The sequence below is a fragment of the Sebastes fasciatus genome, chromosome 12 (assembly GCF_043250625.1).
Source record: "Sebastes fasciatus isolate fSebFas1 chromosome 12, fSebFas1.pri, whole genome shotgun sequence".
Classification (NCBI taxonomy): domain Eukaryota; kingdom Metazoa; phylum Chordata; class Actinopteri; order Perciformes; family Sebastidae; genus Sebastes; species Sebastes fasciatus.
Genome location: NC_133806.1, coordinates 17,821,291 through 17,842,150, shown reverse-complemented (window position 1 = coordinate 17,842,150; position 20,860 = coordinate 17,821,291). Strand labels below are relative to the sequence as shown.

General features: G+C 42.3%; 1 protein-coding gene across 4 annotated transcripts in view; it reads left to right on the top strand.

Annotated features, from left to right (window-relative positions):
• galnt1 (UDP-N-acetyl-alpha-D-galactosamine:polypeptide N-acetylgalactosaminyltransferase 1) overlaps positions 1-20,860 on the top strand; it is a 56,657-nt gene that overhangs the window by 9,890 nt on the left and 25,907 nt on the right. The window contains exons 1-2 of one of the 4 annotated variants that reach the window (XM_074653768.1): positions 13,424-13,552; positions 14,504-14,617. Coding sequence is in view for 2 of the 4 variants with exons in the window: in XM_074653765.1 (XP_074509866.1) it covers positions 14,620-14,630 (11 nt within the window). In the remaining 2 variants the exon portion in view is untranslated. Of the gene's footprint in view, positions 1-13,423; positions 13,553-14,503; positions 14,631-20,860 lie in introns of those variants that run through there. The other 3 variants (XM_074653766.1, XM_074653767.1, XM_074653765.1) reach the window with 3 other exon arrangements.

Here is a 20,860-nt window from a genome sequence, read left to right as displayed (position 1 = left end):
TATGTAGGAGTTTTTTGTATTAATGTTTAAAGCGGCTACAAGAGGTATTTTTAACATACAACTGGATCAAATGGTTATGCGTTAGGTGAAAGGGCTTGCTCTTAGTGATACAGAATTATCAGACGACTCCTCAGTTCCCTTCAGCTCTACAGAGCTTTATCACGCCATACAACTTATTGTTTTGGTTTTTATGGGATACAACTTTTATTTTGATTCATTCATCATTCTCAAACAGCTCTAAAATTTTACTCTACACTACCTGCCCAGCACGAAACAACAGAAAAAGTTGGTGTCTGGCTAAAAGGAGTATGAATATTGGACTTAGTTTCACCAGGTGGTCAGAAACATGTCTATAAATAGGGAAGTGTTAACTAGCAAGTTTGCCATATTAATTTAAAAGTTAATATACCAGTGTTCACAGCTTTCCCCCAAGTTACTGATCAGCAAGGAATTGCCGATCCTAATGGCGTACATCAGTTATAACTACACCAGGGCTTTCCATAAGCGCCGGCTGCTGGCCAAACAGCCGACTACTACTACTAAGTTGCGATTCGCTATGAGTTTCGTTTTACGACCACTAGCCTCTTCTTCAAAACAAAGTGAGCATGATGATAGAGAAACGTGCCTATCTGTCTGTATCAGTCCCGCCCCCACATGCTCTATATGAATGTGCGCGCTCCGCTAAGAGGTTTTGTCCTGCCGAGTAAAGAGCAGAGAGTCGTCTCCAGTGTTTGACAAATATTTGTTGAATAATTGATAACAAAACAAAGAATTGCATTGATTGCACAGACAGGGGACATCCTCATTAGACGGGCTACTGCGGAAAACACCTGTGGCAGCAGCTTCACAATTGCGTAAATAGCATTAAAAAAGTCCTCTGAAAGTCCACAGACACCAAATAGACATTTATTGGCTTAATGAATGAATGAATGAATTAACTTCTTTATTTACATTGCGCTTTTACAAATTGATTTGATTCAATAGATTCACATAATTTGAGTCTAGTGATTATTTTATTATGTTATTTTTGCCATAGTTTTATTTTATAAATAATTTAAGTGAAAACGTATACATAGGCTAGATAAAACATGTTACTCTTAAAATAACCTTGTTTATTTTCATTGAATAAGAGTGCATTAATGTTTCTGGTAAAACAATAGGCTCCATTAACCATCATTGTGGCATGTCTCTTGATAAACCTTACAGTGAAGGTGTCAATAAATAAATAAAGAATAATGAATAAGGTCTAATGATTCTAAATGACATAAGTTCTCATCAGTCAGGAATAGGCATGGTTTTAAATATTAATGGCTATTTACAGACTGAGGCAGTGTCTTTTTTTGCGTGGGTGGGGGAGGGGAACTTGGCTCGGGTCTAGATTGTGTGCTTAAAGTTAGCGAGTGTCTGTGTGTGCGGTCAACAGAGAGAGAGAGAGAAAAAGAAGAGACGCACAGCGCACATTGTGTTTGTTTACTAGAAAGTTCATGCGTCTTTTGGGGTTACAAGACGAGCATACGCCAGCCAGGCGGCTTGTAACATTAGCGAGTGCGCAGTCAACCGAGAGAGAGAGAACGTTACGAGCCGCCTGGCTGGCGTATGCCCGTCTTGTCTTGTAACCCCGAAAGACGCATGAACTTTCTAGTAAACAAACACAATGTGAGATGGACAGTGAGTATGAAGTTAACAGTAACGCTATAGCTGTGGACGTAGCAGTGCAGGGTGTACAGTCTACAACTCCCAGGCCAAGTTCCCTTGTCTTGCCCTGTTAGCCCTGTAGTTAGCAACAACAACGGCTCGCTTCTGGCTGACGCAAGAAGCCTAATTGTCCTTTGCAATAAGGCAGGCAAACTCATTAAAATATGCAATAATTCAAATCAGTAGTGGCGTTAGAATGTGCCAGAGGCCATCAAATGTTGGCTTCTAAGGCAGCATGCCACCAGATCCCCCAGCTGGCTACTTTCCCCCCCCCCTTGCCTGGCTACTCCATATCCTTGTGGAAAGCCCTGCTACACAAAGCAAAAAGATGAGAGGCAGCTGGAATACTGTGGCGGGGGACCATGTGAGGTGAGAGTCAGTTTTTGGCTCATGATTTTTATGAGAGAGAGTAAAATGCACAAGAATCTATCTTTTGTTCGGAAAGACGGAACACATTTAAATGTGTATACAGGACATGCCTGTCAATGTTGAATCCTACTTTCATTTGTGTCGTCAGGATAATATCCAAATCCTATTTTACCATGTTCCGTTTACACCTGGATATGTCAATGCAACATTTTGTCAGCTTGAACGAAATCCAATTGGATTGGCAATTGCAATTGACTTGTTGTTGCAAGCACCGTTGTCTTCGACTTAGTACTTCTAGTCATCCTATTACGTGATTGACCTCATAACAGATCCTGCACTCGGATAATACGAAACATTAAGAGGCACCTTGAACACCTGAACAGAGAGAAATAATAAGGATTGCAACAGCTCAGCCTTGTAGCCTTGAGTAACCCTACACACTGGGTTCAGCTTAGCTCCAACAATTACCTCCTTTGTAAGAGTGCGCTGGTCATGCGTCCGTATGTTGCTCCCAGCATCTGTTTCACTCAGATATGACCCGACAGGAAAAGACATAGTTTCCATGGCGACAGAAGTGCTCCTTACCCATCCCCCACCTCACACCCGCCATAGGAGGAAGTGGAATATGTCCAATTTCTGCTGACTCATGGAGAAACAGTTGTGTGTCACACGCTTACACACAGATGTCTCTCCTCACTCCGGCCTGGAATGATTGTCTGTGCGCCTTGTTATTGTTTTTTTGTGAGTGTATGTTGGCTTCTCCGTGCAGCGCGTAGGCCTGTTTGTTTCGTAAAACTTGACTGTTGTGCGAATTTAAATCTCAAAAAGAAAAGTACTTTGTGCTGCCAATTAAAAGAAAGGTATTTTCTGTGTGCATCGTGGCTTGGCTAAGTTACACTTTATTGATCTCTCTAGGGGATATCTGTCCTGTGCATGTGACACAACCTTACTGTTTATGAGCGGCAGACAGCCACAGTGCACAGGGGGATAAACTCCAGTACTGAATCCAGTGTCTTGGTCAAGGTCAATGACTGGAGCACTACCTGCTGTAGCATGCCTGTCCCCAGCAGTCAGCCTTAGTAGTGAGGTAGTAGTAGTAGTAAAGTTCAAACCCAGGACCTTCTTGCTGTGAGGCTAATCACTGAGTCACTGAGCCGCCATATCCACAGAGCTGCTAAATCAAGAAATCCCAAAGAGGATTTATAGAGATTTACCACTCCATTCTCACTGCTTTCATCGTAAAGAAGATAACCCGGTTTGTACCTGGATGACAGTTCATAATTGGTCTGTGTTCACACAGTGCTTTCACATGGAGGCCTTTACTACTCAAAGTAATGCACAGTTAAAAGAAGAACCTTTTGTGGAAAACGTCAGTTATTGGTTGCATACTCAGTCTGGGTAAACGAGGTGAAAGGGCTTTCAGAGTCATACAACGAGACAGATAACAGATGTCAAGTGAATCACGGAGTGCAAACAAATGTACAATTGTGTGTTATGCTAAGCTAAAGTATAATTTCCCTGCTGAAATCAAGATGATAAACATGGATTGAAATTGGCTGCCAAATATGTTTGCTATGTTGGTTTGGTACAGTTTATGACGGATCTCTCTGACAAGCTGATGTTTTCACAACATACTTGGGTCAGTTTCTTATGTCATCAGTGTTGGTGAATAAGATATACAGTATGTACCATGAGGCGATATCAATGTGTCTACCATCAGAGATTTTGCCAAACCGTTGATGTTTTGGTATCCATCCGTTTAATATATGTGGGTGTATTAGGCCATTGTCAGTGGTGTTTGCATATCACTGAGCAGGACTGTTTTCTGGCAATACTGGAATTTTAAATGATTTTTGAATCAATGTTATGAAGTACTTTGATTTGTCTGGTACTTAATTTGCTGTATGCAAGAGTGGGAGTGGTTATTTTATCCTTAAGACAGTTTCTCAGTTGATATTCCAGGAAATTTACTGTATCATGATGTATATCGATATCACAATATAAAACTGCATGTATTGTAATAGAGGGACAAGTGACATTGAATGTAAAAAAAAGAAATACTCTATATAATATAGAATAGCCCAATATGATGCCTTAGCTTTTTAAAGGTTGATGAAAAGACTAATTATGAGAAAATGCATTACATCTTCCAGGTTGTACTGTATGTTCACAACCTTTTGGTCATGTGCACTGATGTAGTTACTTTTTATTTTTTAGTACTTACAGTATGTAAAAAAAACTGCACCAAATGGAGTCAGTTTAATTAGCTCATATTTAGTCAGATGGCAAATATTAAGAAGTGGAAGACAGACTTAAGTTTTTAGCCGTGGTAGTAGCTTCTGTCATATATTATATAAGACTGTATTACCGTTTTTGTCACTTCACTCAAAACACAGTCAAGAATTTTCTTGTGTTGTCAAAGATAAAGAAGTTCAGAAATAACCAGTATTGTACATAAGAGCAGGTTTTTTTTTTTTTTTTACTGGCTCACAAATCAGTTTGGATTTGATCTCACCCTACTCAACCTCCAGCTGTGAGTGAGCTTATGTAGCGTTTGTTTACTTGTCCAGGGTTGCCTGTAATTTGGCGCTGTGAACAAAAACAAATGTAGTGGTGTAAATTGTTTCCACAAATAGAAGAAAACACTGACTACACTGTCAAAGGTGTGACTGCACTCTCAAGGTTGTTTAGATCATTTAATGATGCAAAAATCCCCGTAGGCAAAATGTGTATCTTAAATAGAATAGTAGCTGTAACTTTTGGATATAGAGGAGAGAAGAGAACTAGAGGAGGGCAGTAAGGACAGACCCCTGCTGTGGCAGCTCTGTGCTCTGTCTCAGTTGCGTGACAGAGCGAGCTATCTGCCCCGGGCTCACCCTGACCAAGGTACAGCGCTCCCCTCTGGGCCAGCATACACACACAAACATCCATCTCTAGCTCTTATCTCCTACTACGCCACTACTGTTTGCATGAGTGTCTGTTTGCATGTGTGTGGGTCTGTGTGTTTGTGTGTGGGTCTGTGTGTTTGTGTGTGTGAGGACTCTTTGAGTGGAGTTGTTCTGGCCCGGTCACACTGATAGCCATATCAACTCCTGGCTGATTGACTGCAGAACAACAGGCCCCTTGTTTTTCCTGAGTGTGTGCACGTGGGCGTGTATGCTAAGCCATCAGAAATTGCATTTCTATGAGCCACAAATGTCAGATGCACTGTGCTCATGTATCTTGGGAATGTATGTTTGTGTGCATGTGTGCGTGTGTGCGTGTGCGTGTGCATGTGTGTGTGCTGCAATGTAATCTGCCAGAGGCTGGGAGTGGGTCAGTGTGGCTGCATCTCTGCAGAGAGCGACAGCAGCAGTATACTGCCTCTGTACTTACTGTAGGGGTGCTAGCCTGGCCCTGGGTAAAAACATGTTTCACAAAAATGCAAAATGAAGCAGGCACCAACCTGCACTTGAGATTTGACTGTTTTTAAGTTATGCATTTTCACACACCCTGAAACTAGAAATGTTAATAATGAACCGACATTAACCGCTTAATGCTATCGGTTAAACGGGGTGAGCCCGAGCCGGTGTTGCAAGACACAGGAACTTGGCTTGGGTCCTCAGGAGTTGTAGCTTTTATTCACCGACAAATTACCTGTACACACACTGCACTGCTACAGTCACAGCTATAACGCCACCGACAACCCCACACTCACCGTTGTCACACACACACACACAGCCCGCCGTACACTCACCAACGTTACGCCGAGCTGACAGACCGTATGTCTGTGACAATGGCGAGTACAAAGCCACCAGCAATGCTACATCTGCGAACGTAGCGCATACACACACACACACACACACACGGTCTGTTGGACACTCGCTATCATTACGCCGGGCTGACAGAGTACGCCACGTTTTGCGCATACACTGCAGCTTGTGATAATTGATGGATTTAATCTGTTTGTGCATCGGTTTATCGTTGCAGCTGGTAGGGATGCACAGATACAGGGTCGGATATCGGGCTGATACTGACTCAAATATCTGGATCAGTTTTCTGTGACACTGAGGCCGATCTATTCAATTCAATTCTATGTTTATATACTATATACATTATATACTGGAATTTTTAAGTTTTGACCAATTTGTTGCTGCATTAAAAGGTTTACAATTGAATTCTAATTCTTGTTAATTTTGAAGAATTTTTACCAAGTTGCTGGTGTACGATTTTATTATTTTAATACAATTCAGTAAAATTGTATTTATGTATTTATTTGTTAAATTTTGTTTTACAAAGTTAGGTAAGCAATGTTTAAGTTAAGCCTGATCCAGTCACCTCCACACAGTGAGGCATGCAGTTTATTAATTAAACACTGGTATCGGATCGGTACTCGGTATCGGCCGATACCCAAAGCCCAGGTATCGCTATTGGCATCTGGACTGAAAAAGTCGGTCATGCATCCCTTAGGGTTAGGCATTAAAAACGGCACCGCTGCATGCAACGCACTAATCTTGTCGGTTAACGGTTAATAATCAGTTAACGAGGGTCGGCTATCGGGAAGAAAAAAAAATCTAAATTAGTATCCCTACCTGAAACAAAGCCTTTTTATTCTGTGTGCTTAGATAGATGTGTTCAAAATATGCAGACATATCTAAAGTGTGTGTGTGTGGAGCTAACCTTATTAGAATAGGGTCTACAGGGGCATAGTGATAGAAATGGAGATTCAAATCCGTGTGACTTCTTAATAAGGCTAGATTGGAAAGAGGATGGCCAGATTAGCCATGCCTGGGGCTCATAGTGGATTTCACCTGCAGTCATTAAGCCAAAGTTATTGCTGAACATTTGGGACTCACAATGAAAGCTTATTGAAGGTTATGTAGTGTGACTAGGAGTGTGTGTGTTTGTGTGTGTGTAGGGGCTATTGACCTCATGACGGAGCTGCTTAAATGAGATATTGATAGCGCTAGCTTGGTTAGGTTGTGTGTGCACATGTGGAGTTGTATGTGTATATTTAGAACTTCAACCAGTGATTGATTGTGCATTTTGCTGCAGCCAATGGGCTATTTAGTCACCATTTCTTGACATACGGTCTCGTAGATGAAAGCACTTGAAGTGGCCCAGCTGTGTTATAGCAGGATAAATGAGGACAGGGTGAGCAAACAGACCGGTAGGTTACATGATGCTGCTCAGTGCCAATGACGGACAGCACTGTTTGAACAGTGAGATGAAAAATATAATTCTCTCCAATGAAAGAACAACACATTTTCTTTTTGTTGAAGGCTGATGCTGTAGATATTATATATACTATATGGGGTCTCCAGTCCAGATGTCTGCTGCATGTATTAATATGTCATCCTGAAACTTTGTTTATACTCGTACGAGACACCGTGGCGTGCACAGAGGCGTTTATGCTTAACGCATTATTCGTTGCAATATACTCCGAAAACGCCAGGGGGCGTACAAACAAAATATTCTGTGAATAAGCAGGAAAGTTAACGAGTGTTACCGGAAAGGAAAGTAGGCTGCCTGGCAACAGTAGTAAACACAGACGTACCGCCAAAGTCAAAATGATTTACTGTCTCTCGGTGCTTCCCCTCGGGTCGCCACTCTATTCACGAGACCTTTTTTTTTTTTTAGCTTTTACAAAACAATCTCTCATATTCTTTCACAGCCTTCTTTTCCTTGTGTGTTGCCTATTTCTTTCCAAGAATTTAAATCATTTGACTGACCCTGTGATCTCTCAATGAACAGTTGTAGAGATCTCTGTACAGTCGAAGCTGCTCCGCCAGTCTTCCCTCGAAGGCATCATGTTGAAATGAATGGCACGTAATGGGCACGTAGTTACAAAAATCCAGAGGTGCATGCACGACCAAACGCAGCGACAACTTGCAGAGCCTTTGCGCGCCGCGCGAAAGCCGTGATGACGCAATTTTCTGGTGCACGCACCTTTCACCTGCTTCACTACAGCGAGCATAAACCCCGCTTAACTCTGGGTACACTGACGTTGCGTTAAAAGCACTTACTCTGCTTTCGGTTCAGTGCTACATGGAAAATAAAGTTTAACGTTATCGCAGCTATGCAGCTCAAAACCAACCTCCTGTTGTACTGAAAGTGTGTTAATCCCACACTTTGCCAACACCACAAGAAGAGGAGATTGCATGCTTTGTAGAATTGCTAGGAAGTCTGTCCTGGATTGGGAATGTTGCCGGGAGCGTTTTGAGCGCACAGCTGGGGGACATGCACGCACTTAAGCTTGATCTTGTTAACACGGCTGTTGGCCGGAGCAGGGAGGGACAGCAGGGAGATATGGAACCAAGAACAAATCACAAGCCTCCAGATGTTACCGAGACCCAGAGAGATAGATGGGAGATTTTTGGGCTAAATCTGTCCCGTGTAATCACTCAGGACACAGAGGAGGGAAGGTGGTGTGTGTGTGGTGTGTGTCACCACCTGCTGCTCTGTGTCTTGTGCTCTCTACTGTACTCTCCGTAAACAGGATGCAGGTCTCTCTCTTTCTCTCTGTGACTCTCTCCTTTCATCTGTCCTTTGTTCGTCCCTTGGTCTCTCTTTCTTTCTCTACCTACCCGGTCTCCCTCTGTGAGTTCATACAGTATATCTAGAAAGTGACAGCTCCCACAGCACATCCTTATTATGGAAAGAAAAACAGGCTGTTGTGTAAGAAGTTTCTTCCAGGAAAAGTGTGACATAGTGGCGTGTCCAGTGGGGTTGAACCAGCTGCTTCTTACCTATTTTCTCCTCGCTCTATTCCTGGCATTCCTGTTTTTCCTCCCTGGGCTTCCCCTGGAAAGCTGTCAGAAATGGTGAGCTACGGCTACAGTTGCCTGTGAAACGGTTGTTGTCATCTTTTGTTGCCTTTCCTCTTGTCCCTATTTAGCATGGATTTGGTTGTTTGTGCGTGCATGAGGTGCTGCAGGCCCCTCAGGGCCTTCCTTTCCCACACCACAGGAGACATGAGGAGTTTGACAGAGCAGGAGGTCGAAAGAGAGGGCTGGAAGGAGGTGCAGTTGGCACAGGATTAGCACAGCTCTGTTTGTTGTTGCTAAGACCAAAGATGTCATCTTTGGTCTCTCTCTGTTACAACATACGCTACAAACAGAGTCACATAACACATGTAGAAACCTTGGCCGGGAACCAAACACACACACACACACACACAGCCTTCAGGCTCATAGCAAGCTATCACACCGTCTCTAAGAAACCTTTCTTCCTATCTTAGCCAGTTTCTCCTCTCTCCTCTGTGTCTTTCTCCGGCAGTGTTTAGAGAGAGAGCGGAACAGTTAGGTTTAATGCTTCGCCATGGCTGGTTGGTCACAGTGTGTTCACACTGAGCTTGAGGAATTGTGAAGGACTGATTTGACTGTCTGTTAGTTTTAGCTCAGCCCACACTACCCTCTAAATTGTCCAGAACAAAGGTCGTTTCAGAGCTCCTCAACCTTGTTTGGCTCCAGTCCTGCTTCGAAGCCTCAGAGGCCTCAAGCTCTAGCATGCCAACTTTAGCTTGCAGGGTGTTATGTGGGTGCAGACATGCATAAACCACATGATGTGTGGTTAAGTGATTTCTGCTTGCTGAAAGAAAACTTGTTCTCGCTAGTAGGGCTGGGACGCTACACCTATGTCTCAATTCGATACTATCACAATACTTGGGTGCCGATTCTATATGTATTGCGATTCTACAAGTATTGCAGTTCGATATTACAATTTATTGCGATTTTTGTTAACTTTTTTAACACTAGACCATGGGAAAAAGTTGAATCATGCACTTCTAGGGACTTTTACTTTGGAAAATATCTAGATTAATACTGTAAAAATGTTTGATTTTCAGCATGTATGTAGTCAGAGATGTCCTGAAGTCAAATATATCAATCACTGTCCGACATTATTTATTACATTTTCTTCCAGCAACCCAAAAATCGAAGAATAAAGACATTTCCCTCACAAATTAGTGGTATTTTCTATTTAATTTATAAGGGACATGTAATGTTTTATACTTCTGGTGAATATAATCCAATCAATTTTATTTCCATATATGTATTTTGTATATACAGTTCCCTTTGTTAACACCTTATTTTGAAAACCGGACGTAGTCACGCGTGTTTACGTCTGCTAACTTCGCCAAGTCCGTCGCTAGCTCTCCCGTCAGCTCTGTTCTCTTTATACATCTACGGTCGACTCCATCGGGGCCGTTTGAATGTATTTAACATAAATGTCAGTATATGGGTGATCTACAGTTGTAGCGTCGGCCCATTTGACCACGGAGATGAGAGTGACGGCTGGCTTGACCCCACGTTACCGCAATACGATAACGTTTCCTGTCCATGACAGAGTTAGCATGCAGCTTTAGCCATGATGTCTAGCTCTGCTTTTCCTGCAGTGTGTGCAACCCAAAGTGTTTCCATACTTTAATGTATGTGTAGTGTTTACCATGTTGGATTCAAAATGTGAGGCTGCAGGTCGTATCCACGCCGACCCTCCGTTTATAGTTTCGGCCGCAGCTACGACTACGGTTTGTTGTCCTAATGTGACGGATACAGAACGGATATGACGTCACGTTACTCAGACTACAACAATAAAAGCGGTAACTTCCTTCTACCTCCGCATCGACTCAAGTGAAGCAAATATATAGATTCTGGCATTAAAAAATCTATTTCAAAATCGAACAAAAAAATAAAATCGTGATACATAGGAGACTTTTTTTTTTTTACCCACCCCTACTTGCTTGCAGAGATTTCCTCATTAGTCCACCCATGAGCTCCTCCTCACCTCTGCATTTGATAGTCTGCCTCAGACACTGGTCTTTTGGATTTCGAAACAGGAATTGCGTCGACCCAGACTGAATGGAAAGAGGCCTGCGTGGGAGAGAAGACAGGCTTTGTGGATTAATAACAGGGAGTGTTCTGTAGGACACAGATAGAGGCAAGAGTGGGGTAGGATGATGAGGACTAGCTGCCATGCTGCCATGTTCAGTGTCGGTTCTCAGTTGGGACAAAGAGAAGTTAGGTGGGATAAAAAAAGAGAGGAATGATGACTGTAAGAAGCAGGGATGCACTGATCCAACTTTTTTTTCTCTCCCAATACTGATTCTGAGACCTAAACTCACGGTATTTACCAATACAGAATACAGTACCAGTAATCTCTTTTCCCAGATTTAAAATATAAAGCTTCCTCACTGTGTTGAACTATAAGGGTCTTAACTCTAAATGTAGACATTCACGGGGCAGTTCACATGCCGCATCTAAACGCCTGGAAACCGCCAGCTGTGCCGCTTTCATCCATTTATCCGAGGTGTTTTGGGCCTGCTGTAACTAATCAACTAAAAACCTGCGCGCTGCGATGACGATTATGAAGTTGAGTTAATTTAGCAGTAAGCCTCACTGACTAAACTAAACACAGTCAAAACAAAGATAAATGGATTTTATAGCACGGTAAATACCTCACAGTAGCTTTACTGCTCGATTTGTCTGTGCCAATTAGGCTGGCCTTTCAACGAGATGTTGTGACGGAAAGGGTGAAGTAAAATAGTCCGTGGGACAGATCGTAATGCTCTGGGTGGACCGTAGCCTTATATTTACGGAAGAAAGAAAGGATATCTGCCGGCTGTGATTGATTGTTCCTCGTCACATGACATGCAGTGTTCCAAAAATAGAATTATTTTTATCTCAGGGTGTAGCTGTCACACGTCGCTCTCACTTTTGAGCGCGCCTTCCAAACATCTACAATGACAACAATGGATTTGAAGGCGCAAAAAACACGGCATATGAACGGCCCCATACACTATCATTCTTATCTGTGCATGTTTTAATTATATGCTGCTAGACAGCTTACATGTGGTAACCATAATGTATTAACATTTTACCGTATCCTGACTTGAAGGCTCGATGCATTTAAACAAGCTCACTGCAGCAAATTAATGTGGATTGCTCACGTCTGGTCGATACTTGATCCGCTTAATAAGGTCAGTATTGGCACTGAGTCTGACAGATTGTATCGGTGTGTTCCTACAGAGAATGGGTGTTTTTGTTTTATAGTAAAAATATCGATCACGTCATAGGAGACACTCTGATGTTTTTATAATAGAAGCTTAAGAGGTACCGGGCCTTACAACAACATCAATCCTCTTAAATTGCGACGAAGTGGACACACAGTTATATTTCTGTCTCTGCTCTCTGGATGCTTGTGTCAGTGCAGCGTTGGCCTAAACAATGTTATGTTCCACTGGCACGGCTCACTGTTTGGACAGGTCCATCTGCTCACTTGCTCTGCATAACACATCTGACTAAGTGTCCACCTGTTCGCCCAACCACTGAGGCATGGCATCTTGATGTTCTAGGTGTGTGTAGCTTTGTGTTGAAAGCCAGCATATTTGTGTGTGTTTATGAAATCGGGTTTGTCTTACAGTGTCAGTATCTATAACAACTACATTTTGCATTTAAAAGGACTGAGGTCAGGGTTTACATTTAATAAGAGAACAGTTAATACCCAGGTGGAGGAAAAGCTGAGGTAGCTGCATATGTTGGAAGACCTCCCAACGTTGCTTCACTGCTGGAGTACAGCCCAATAAATCACACAGACATGTCTCTCATTGAAATTTTCTAATTCAAATTTGGTTTGTTTACATGACAATAATTAAGTACAGAATTGTCAAACCATTAGGGCTGGGACGATACACCTATCTCCTGATTTGATGCTATCACGATACTTAAGTGACGATTCGATATGTATTGTGAGTATTAAGTATTGCAATTCTACAAATATTATGATTTGATAGTATGATTTATTGTGATTTTTGTTAACTTTTCCAACATTAGATCATGGGAAAAAGTTAAATCATACACTTCTAGGGACTTTTACTTTGGAAAATATCTAAATTGATACGGTAAAAATGATGTCCTGAAGTCACAAGTCAGTTACGAGCCATGTTGTAAAAGGTTTATTTCCTCATTGTCTGTCTGAACGTGTTTCATTGTCTGTCTCTCTTGCTCTTTGTGGTTGCTCGCTTGGTCCTTTTCCTCTTCAACATATAACGCTCGTGCAACAACCACAGCGTGAGACGGGCAGGATGAGGAGAGGAAGAGGTTTGCTCTGCAGACAGCGACAGAGACGGGTTGCTATTTGTGCTGCTGCAGTGTTGTGTGTGGTTCTGTAGGTTTATTTTGTGATTGTCAGGGGAATCTGATGAGTATTTATAGAAGCTCTTCCTTGTCCTGCTTCCAATTTGCAGATGGATTAGGTGTGTGTAAGATGAAGGGAGAGAGAAGAGGGACGGAAAGAGAGACAGCTTGTTCGACGTGATGAGAGAGAGAGCGAGAGAGAGAGAGAGAGAGAAAAGTAGGTAGAAGAGGAGGAACGATGACTCACCCCGAAGGAGACAGACAGACACCGTTGGTGCCCAGGACCCCTTCACATACTGAAGCATACCTGCACTGCAGTACAGCCTCCTCACACTCACTAACGCAGGAGTGTGTGGGCTGGCAGGAAGAGATTTATGGTATGGTTCTTCTTATAATACAAACTCTTAATACACACGCACACACACATACACAGGCTGGCAATATGAAGTCCCAGTAGACCAGAATGATGACTTGGCTTTAAAGTAGGCCAAGGACCAGATTGAAGGACACACACATACACATACGCCCACTCTGAGTCATTTTCACTCTCCTCTTCGTTCTCTGCGGATTTTTTAAAAATAGCAGATTAATCCAGTGAAATGAGCAGTTCTGAGAATCCATCAGTTGTCCATCCTAATATCCCTCTACCCCTTCATCCCTCAATCTTCTCTCTTACACTCTCGTGTTATCCTGCTCCGAGGCTGGCGGAGAGTCTGTGGTTATGTTTGACCTTTGGGTGGGTGTGGAAGTCGGAAGGATGATGGATTTATAACACGACACAAAGCGAATCAGAGCCAGGCTGACAATTTTTATAAATGATTGACATTTTTTTCCAGAGTCTGGCATGCAGACTGGACTCTGGAAAGTTTCTTGCCTGAAACATGATGATGCATTTCCACGAGCGCCGGGAAGTGTCGGTGCAACTGGAAACATGCCTGGTGACATTGTGACTCTGACTGTGAGATTATGTGAGAGAGATGAGTGTTATTATTGTGTGTGTGTGCAGCCAGGAAGTATGTTTGAGGCCGTTGAGTGACAGCCTCTCTCGGGGTCTTCCTGTGGTTGCTTTGCGGTTTTGCGCTCCCGAGGTGCGATCCTCTCTCTCTTTTCCAAGCCATTTGACCACAGTTCCCAATCCACGAACTGTAACTGGAATGTTAATGAGATAAATGAAGAGGAAGACAAAGCTCCTTTTAGATTATTTCTTGACTTAGATTCTCAGTTCACACAAGATTTTTCTTATCATAACTACTTAGCATACAGGCTGCTCTTTCACATCCGTTGTGAAACAATGTTTTTATTCTGTGTCTGTTTCTGTCTTGTTCAAGGAGCATGTTTGAGTGACGAGCAGAGGAGGAAGTGGGATCTCTGACGCTCCGCCCCCCTGTGCTGGTGGAGCACCCTGCACATCTGACCAGAGACCCCTTTAGGCGCGTGGACAGGTATGAGCATAAGGTAATTCCACTATGCTTTTTTTGTACAGACCAAGGACTAAAATACCAAAATATATACATACAGAAAAGACGATAAACTAAAAAGACAATTAATATACAGTATGCAGCAGTTATCTCATCATTTATCCTGACAGTCCTCACTGTTATTCTGCTGGTATCTTCATGCCAACAGCGCCTGCTGCTGCAGCTCCCTCCACCATCTCAACCTTATGTATTGAAGCTTTTTGGTATTATTTTTAATCTCTGAATTCTGTATACTATGGTTCATGTGATATTATGCTGGGGATTACTTCTTTCATCAGAATCGTCACTGCTGCTCAGATTATTTAACCGCTCCCTTTTTCTGTCAAATCTAAAAGGTCATAAGTGTTTTGTGCCTATTTAAAATGTATTAGGATGTAGATATTCTTTGATTCCCAAAGGTTCATTGCATGGGAGATAGACTCGGTATAGTTATTGTTAATACTGCAGCTGTATTTTTAAGATTAAGATGTGATATAAAAACCAAATCCATAGTGATTAAAGGTCTTGCTTGGGGTCTCTGACGCATTGCAGATGCTGTCAGTTGTGTTTGTTGGACTGTACTAATCAGGCATGTTCTTTTAGTTTTCCTTTCGTTTTGTGTGTTAGTATGGTCTTTGGATACTGTTTGGATGGCTCAGACAAGTAGAAAACATCTTCAAGGGAAAGAGAGGTTTTGTGTAGTTCATTGGTCAGAGTAGATGACATGAAAGAGTTAAGGGTTCAATTTCCAAAGTTCTATCATCAATGCAAAACATGTCTACGGATTCCTTAGTGTTGTTTAGGCCTGTCGCATTTATTACATAATCTTCTGATCGCGATTATTTGAGCTGACTGTGATCATTTTGCATAAAGCAAGATGTGGCAAATAGAAACTGAATTAGGTGTGTTTCCATCAGCTTGGTAAATAAGCTGTCTACCTGAGCACAAGATTCCAATGTCAGAAAAAGAAATATGGAAAAAGTGAGCTTTGCTGTCTAGATCTTACTGCTATATGGCAGGTTTTTCTGTTTCAGCTCATATGAGACCATATTTGTTGCTTTCCGAAGCAATATGGTGACAGAGAGGTGCCAATAACTGCTCTCTTTATTTATAGCAGAGTTTCCCCTGCGGATGCAGCAGTGTGTTTGACAGCTCTGAGGAAAGTTATGCTGGAGTTGTTGCTTCCATCCAGCTTTTCTAATAATTCACATAGAAAATGTTCGGATGGAAACAATGGTGTGATAAGAGTAACGTGGAGTCACTTAAGAAATAGCTCCGTGCGTAGTGCGAGAGTAGCGAGCATGTGGTCGAGCAATAGAGAGAGAGAGAGAGAGTGGCTGTGAATGCGCTCAGTAGTGATAGTGATCAGAGAAAAAATTAACTGTAAAGTTGTCTTGTAGTAGCAAATATACAGTTAAGGTTTCAGTTTCTCTTTGAATAAATGCTGCATCATCACTGGCTTTGTGTTTCCACAAAGAAAGAAATGGAAATAAAATCAAGCCTCCTTCTACACTAATTAACTTCTTGAACCACGCTTTCATTACATTATGTCGGCCTACACAACAGTTTTAGAACAAACTATTCAAAATAAATGTATGTGCAGGAGAGCGAGAGGTGAAACTATCTGAAGATTAACTGATGCTCCTTTGCCAACGGCCGCATCATTATATGAGTAGTCATTTAAATCAGAAACCTGGATTTGTCAATTGCAATTATTTGTACGACAATTAATCGTCAACTAAAATGCCATAATTGTGTCAGCCCTACTATTGTTTCCTTTTGTATGTTTGAATGGAGACAGATTTGCATAACATCCGATGTGGCATTTATTCTACTGTGATATATTATAGTTCAATGATTCAAATTAACGACAGAATAACAATGCTTGGCTGCTGAAAAAAAACTTTTATAATACAAGAAGCTGTCAAAACCACGTTATCCTTTTAGCAATGTTCATGTTTGGTCATTGTGCGTTTCCCTGGATTCAAGGGTTTTAAGTGTCATGCAAAAGGCAGCAACCAATTTTATTTATGTAATGTTAACCACGTTAGCTGAAAAGAAATTGGGCAATTTCGTAAATGATACGTGACTTGGAGGGCTAAAGCATGCAAAAACATCATGTTCGGTCTTTTTTCAGTGGACAGTCTGTTTTCCCTTCAAAGGCTTCCCAGGTATTACTGACAGGACTAGTGAGTAGCATTTAGGGCAATTTAATATTAATAAGTATGTTTTCTTTAGTGTGCAATCACCTGAAAATAAGAATTGTTGTGTTTTCAGTACCTTAGAATGAGCCGTTTATTATTATTATTATACATACGGAGCGGATCCTCTTCACGGAGCCACCCACCATGTTTCTACAGTAGCCCAGAACGGACAAAACAAACACTTGGGCTGCGGTCGAAAAATGTTTTTTGCTTAGGAAGGTTCTTAACGGAGTGAAATTACCCCAAAGTATCTAAGTAGCAGTCATGATAAGAGCTGTTAGAATTCTCCAAATGCTAAGGAAAGGTGCTTCAGTGCTTCCTTTATTATCTCATTTAGCATAGGACACACTGGACCATCCTTTACCAAAGGAAAGGAAATAATGCCGCCCCACAATTCCTTGCGGCCGCAACTTCTAAAGCAACATACGTTGCGTATAAAAAAAAACATTATTATTGATTTGCAGATACTGGATTGAGATTCAGGGACATTGTGCTTATTTGCTCGTGGTGCTGTAAAAAGATGTAAACAGCCACAAAATATGATTTGTATCGGAACAAATTCCTGTCTAGAAAGTAAAAGCACAGTGTAACGTCTTGTCACATTCTTATGTTCAGAAAATCCAGGTAGAGTTTTGAAGTGGTTAGTAGGGAAGGGAAACCCTGCTGTGATGGCAGAGCCTCGTAAATCCTGCCAGCTTGGCATGAGTAGTAGCGGTAGGAGTAGTAGCACTGAGAGCAGCTGACACACAGAGCAGAGGCCAGAGACACAAACCGGCCAGGTCAAACAGCTCAGACTGTAAGTATTGTGATTTGATCAGAGTGCATGTGTGAGAGTGTGTTAACACCAATTAACACACAGTCTGTGGTGGTGTGTTGTTAATTGTGTAAATGATTATTATGTTGTTTTTTCTTCCAACTGTGTCAATCTGTGTCATCAAAGCCTCCTCTCCGTGTGATATGAGTTGTTAAAAGAGCGATTACGGCACACGGGCGTCACACAGACCAAGATGCATGATGCTGTGCTTTGTGAGTTCTCATGTCTGTTGTAAGTTATTTATTTTTATACATGTGCTGTGTGCCTGTCTGTGGTTTGCGGGTACTGTATCGCAAGGCAGCTGGGCTCACTCCAACCGTCAAGGGAACACCCCCTGTGACAATAATGTCTATTGATTTTGGCCGAAAATACCGGAGTGATCGGAGATTGAAGTGTTTAATTCCACTTTGCGCCTGTGCCAAGCTTTGCATCGGTAATCTATTTCAGCAGGGACTTTTACGCTGCCATGGGCAGTTCTGTCTGCTTCACTCTTTGCTTATTTACACTGAGTTTTCAAACTTTTTCTAACTCTGTTTCTTTCTCTCTCACACTTTCTTTCTCTCTTCGAGTATATTCAATTTCCGTAATGAGTCAGGTTAAAACAATATAACAAAAATGTTTAGACGTGCTGGTAAACCGTGCAGTTCCTGGTCCATCTCGTCTTGTGATTGATTTAGTTTTAGATTACAGCCTAAACAATAGCCACATTCAGGAAATAACTGTTTACGGTATTTTGAGTGTGAAATAACGCCTCTGCTCTTTTTCACTAAAGGTTCATGTTTTATTTTATAAAAGTGTATTAACTTTTATGAGGAGGTGGTCCTCCTTCGCTATAAAACACTGCGGCAAACCCTGAAGTTGAATGTATGCAATGCATATATAAATGTGAATATACTCTTATATAGTAGATCTACAGTACACAATACATTCTGTGAATACATCCACATGTACTGTGGATCCTCTCTATCTCTATCGTCTCGCTCTCCTTCCTCTGTGGGACTAGTCTGTGTTCTGCAGTCAAGGTTATGACCTGGAAATGAAGTGACCCCAGCCTTTTTGCCAGCAGCGACTGTGTACCTCGGCTACTCCATAGAGAGCAATGGAGACGGGGCTTCGGGCCGCCTTGTTCTGTCTCACTTCCCTAATATTAGCCTGTTCCTCGTTCTGCTCCAGTTGAGAGGCATTACAACCGTTCTGAAAATCACCGCTCCCATCAGCGTTGTCTTGGAAACTGTTGAGCTTATCAAGCTCATATGACCCAAGGACAGCTCGCGCACTTGAAAAGCACCGTCTCTGGTTTTCTGTTTTGTCATTGAAGATGTTTCAAACAGCAACGTGCACTTTTACACACTTCTTTATGACAGATAAAGTGGTTGGATTAAAAGGCATCTGGTTTCATAAAGTATAAACTAGGCTGTACGGAGAGCAAGCAAATAAACAGTTTGTAGTTTATTATAGGAATTAGCAGCACAAACTTTGTGTTGATTAGTAACACATAAATCCTCCTCTCTCTCATTGGCACTCCCTCATATTTACCGTCTTCCTCCCTCCCTCTTAATTTTCTTTTACACATATAAACATGAAATCCCCAGAAGGGAGGCTCCCCCGCTCCCAGTCATAAATTGCAAAGCGAGTCCTCTCTCTGTGTCTCTCTCTGTCTCTATGTGTCTCTCTCTCTGTCTCTCTCTCTGTCTCTCTCTCTGTCTCTCTCTCTGTCTCTCTCTCTCTCTCTCTCTCTCTCTCTCTCTCTCTCTCTCTCTCTCTCTCTCTCTCTCTCTCTCTCTCTCTCTCTCGTTTTTCCAAGTGGTTGTGAGAAACTCTGGTTGTGCAATCTCTCTAAAGAGGGATTAAGCCTGTGGAGAAGAGGAGAGGAGGGGATATGAAGAGAGACACAGAGAAGGATGTGAAGGGGGAAATTGTGTTCCTGTAGGGAAGTAGTGATGGCAACCGCTCTTGAAAAGAGACGACATCACTAAGAGACGAACAGGAGGGAAGTGGGGGTGGGGTGAGAGAGAGAGAGAGAGATGCCCAGGATGGAGATATAAAAGAAAGATGGAGGGAACGTGATATGTTAATGGATTAGGGAGAGAGCGCGGAGATGGAGGGATGGAGATTTGTGTGTCTGTTTAATGTCATAGGGAGCCAGACTGTTTTAAAAGAGACTTCAAAGAGACTAGCGCCCAACATAAACTAAACTGACACACACTCGCACACACACAGAGAAGCAGGGCCCGAGGCTGCAGTGAGCACAGAGGAGACCTGAGGTGTCCTCTGCCATGCCTGATTAGAAATACAGTGAGTGGAGAGACATGGCTGAGTGATGGCGATGGGAAAGTGTGTTAAGTCAATGTACATGCTTATAAATCTTCTCTGCTGCTGCTTGGAGCGCTGCTGTCTACTTCTTTCACATCCACTGTGATCAAATGGCATTCAGGGAAACCAGTTGACATCTCTGACAGCATTTTGACACGACTTTGTGAGCAAGAATATACGTGTGTGCGTCTCTGTGACGGAGTGCCTCCATGTCGGTGTCTGTCTGCGCCCGAGTGCGCCGTTATGTGTTTGGCATATGTGCTCTAGCTCTGCCTGTGCGCCAGGAAAAGGTGCAAGGGATCCAAGATTCTGCTGTGTTATCAGGTTGTGTCATGTTAGTGTGGAGGTCAAGCGAGGCCGGTACAACTCAGCGGTGGTCAGAGAAGCAGAAAGGAGAGAGATTGTAGAGCAGGGACTGGATTTCAGGCTTCCCACTGATCCTGGAATTTCAAGAATTCTGAGAGGAGTGATCCAAACAGTGAGGCGAGCAATTTGGCGAATTCTTTGAGGATGTCCGGGAGGATCTGTGAATTAACTTACTGTTATACCGGAATGTGTTTTATAACATCTACCACGTTTATTTAGTTTTATGTTGATTTTCCCCACAACAGTCCTGAGTGTAGTGTAATGGTGCCTTCAAATGGGGTCGTGTTTACCGCGTTCACGACAAGAGTCCATATGAACGCCCCCCTCTTGAGGTATTCACGACCTCCGAGTTCACAAGTTGTGACGTGTTTGTTGACGTCGTCAGAAATGTTTATTTTTGGATGCATATTGTAATTTTAGTCATACATTGTAATTCTTTGTAAATTTATAATTTGAGGAAAATATTGATATTCCCAACGGCCTCATCTTTTTCTTCTGTCATTAGCCTTTGCATTTACTGCATTATGTTAC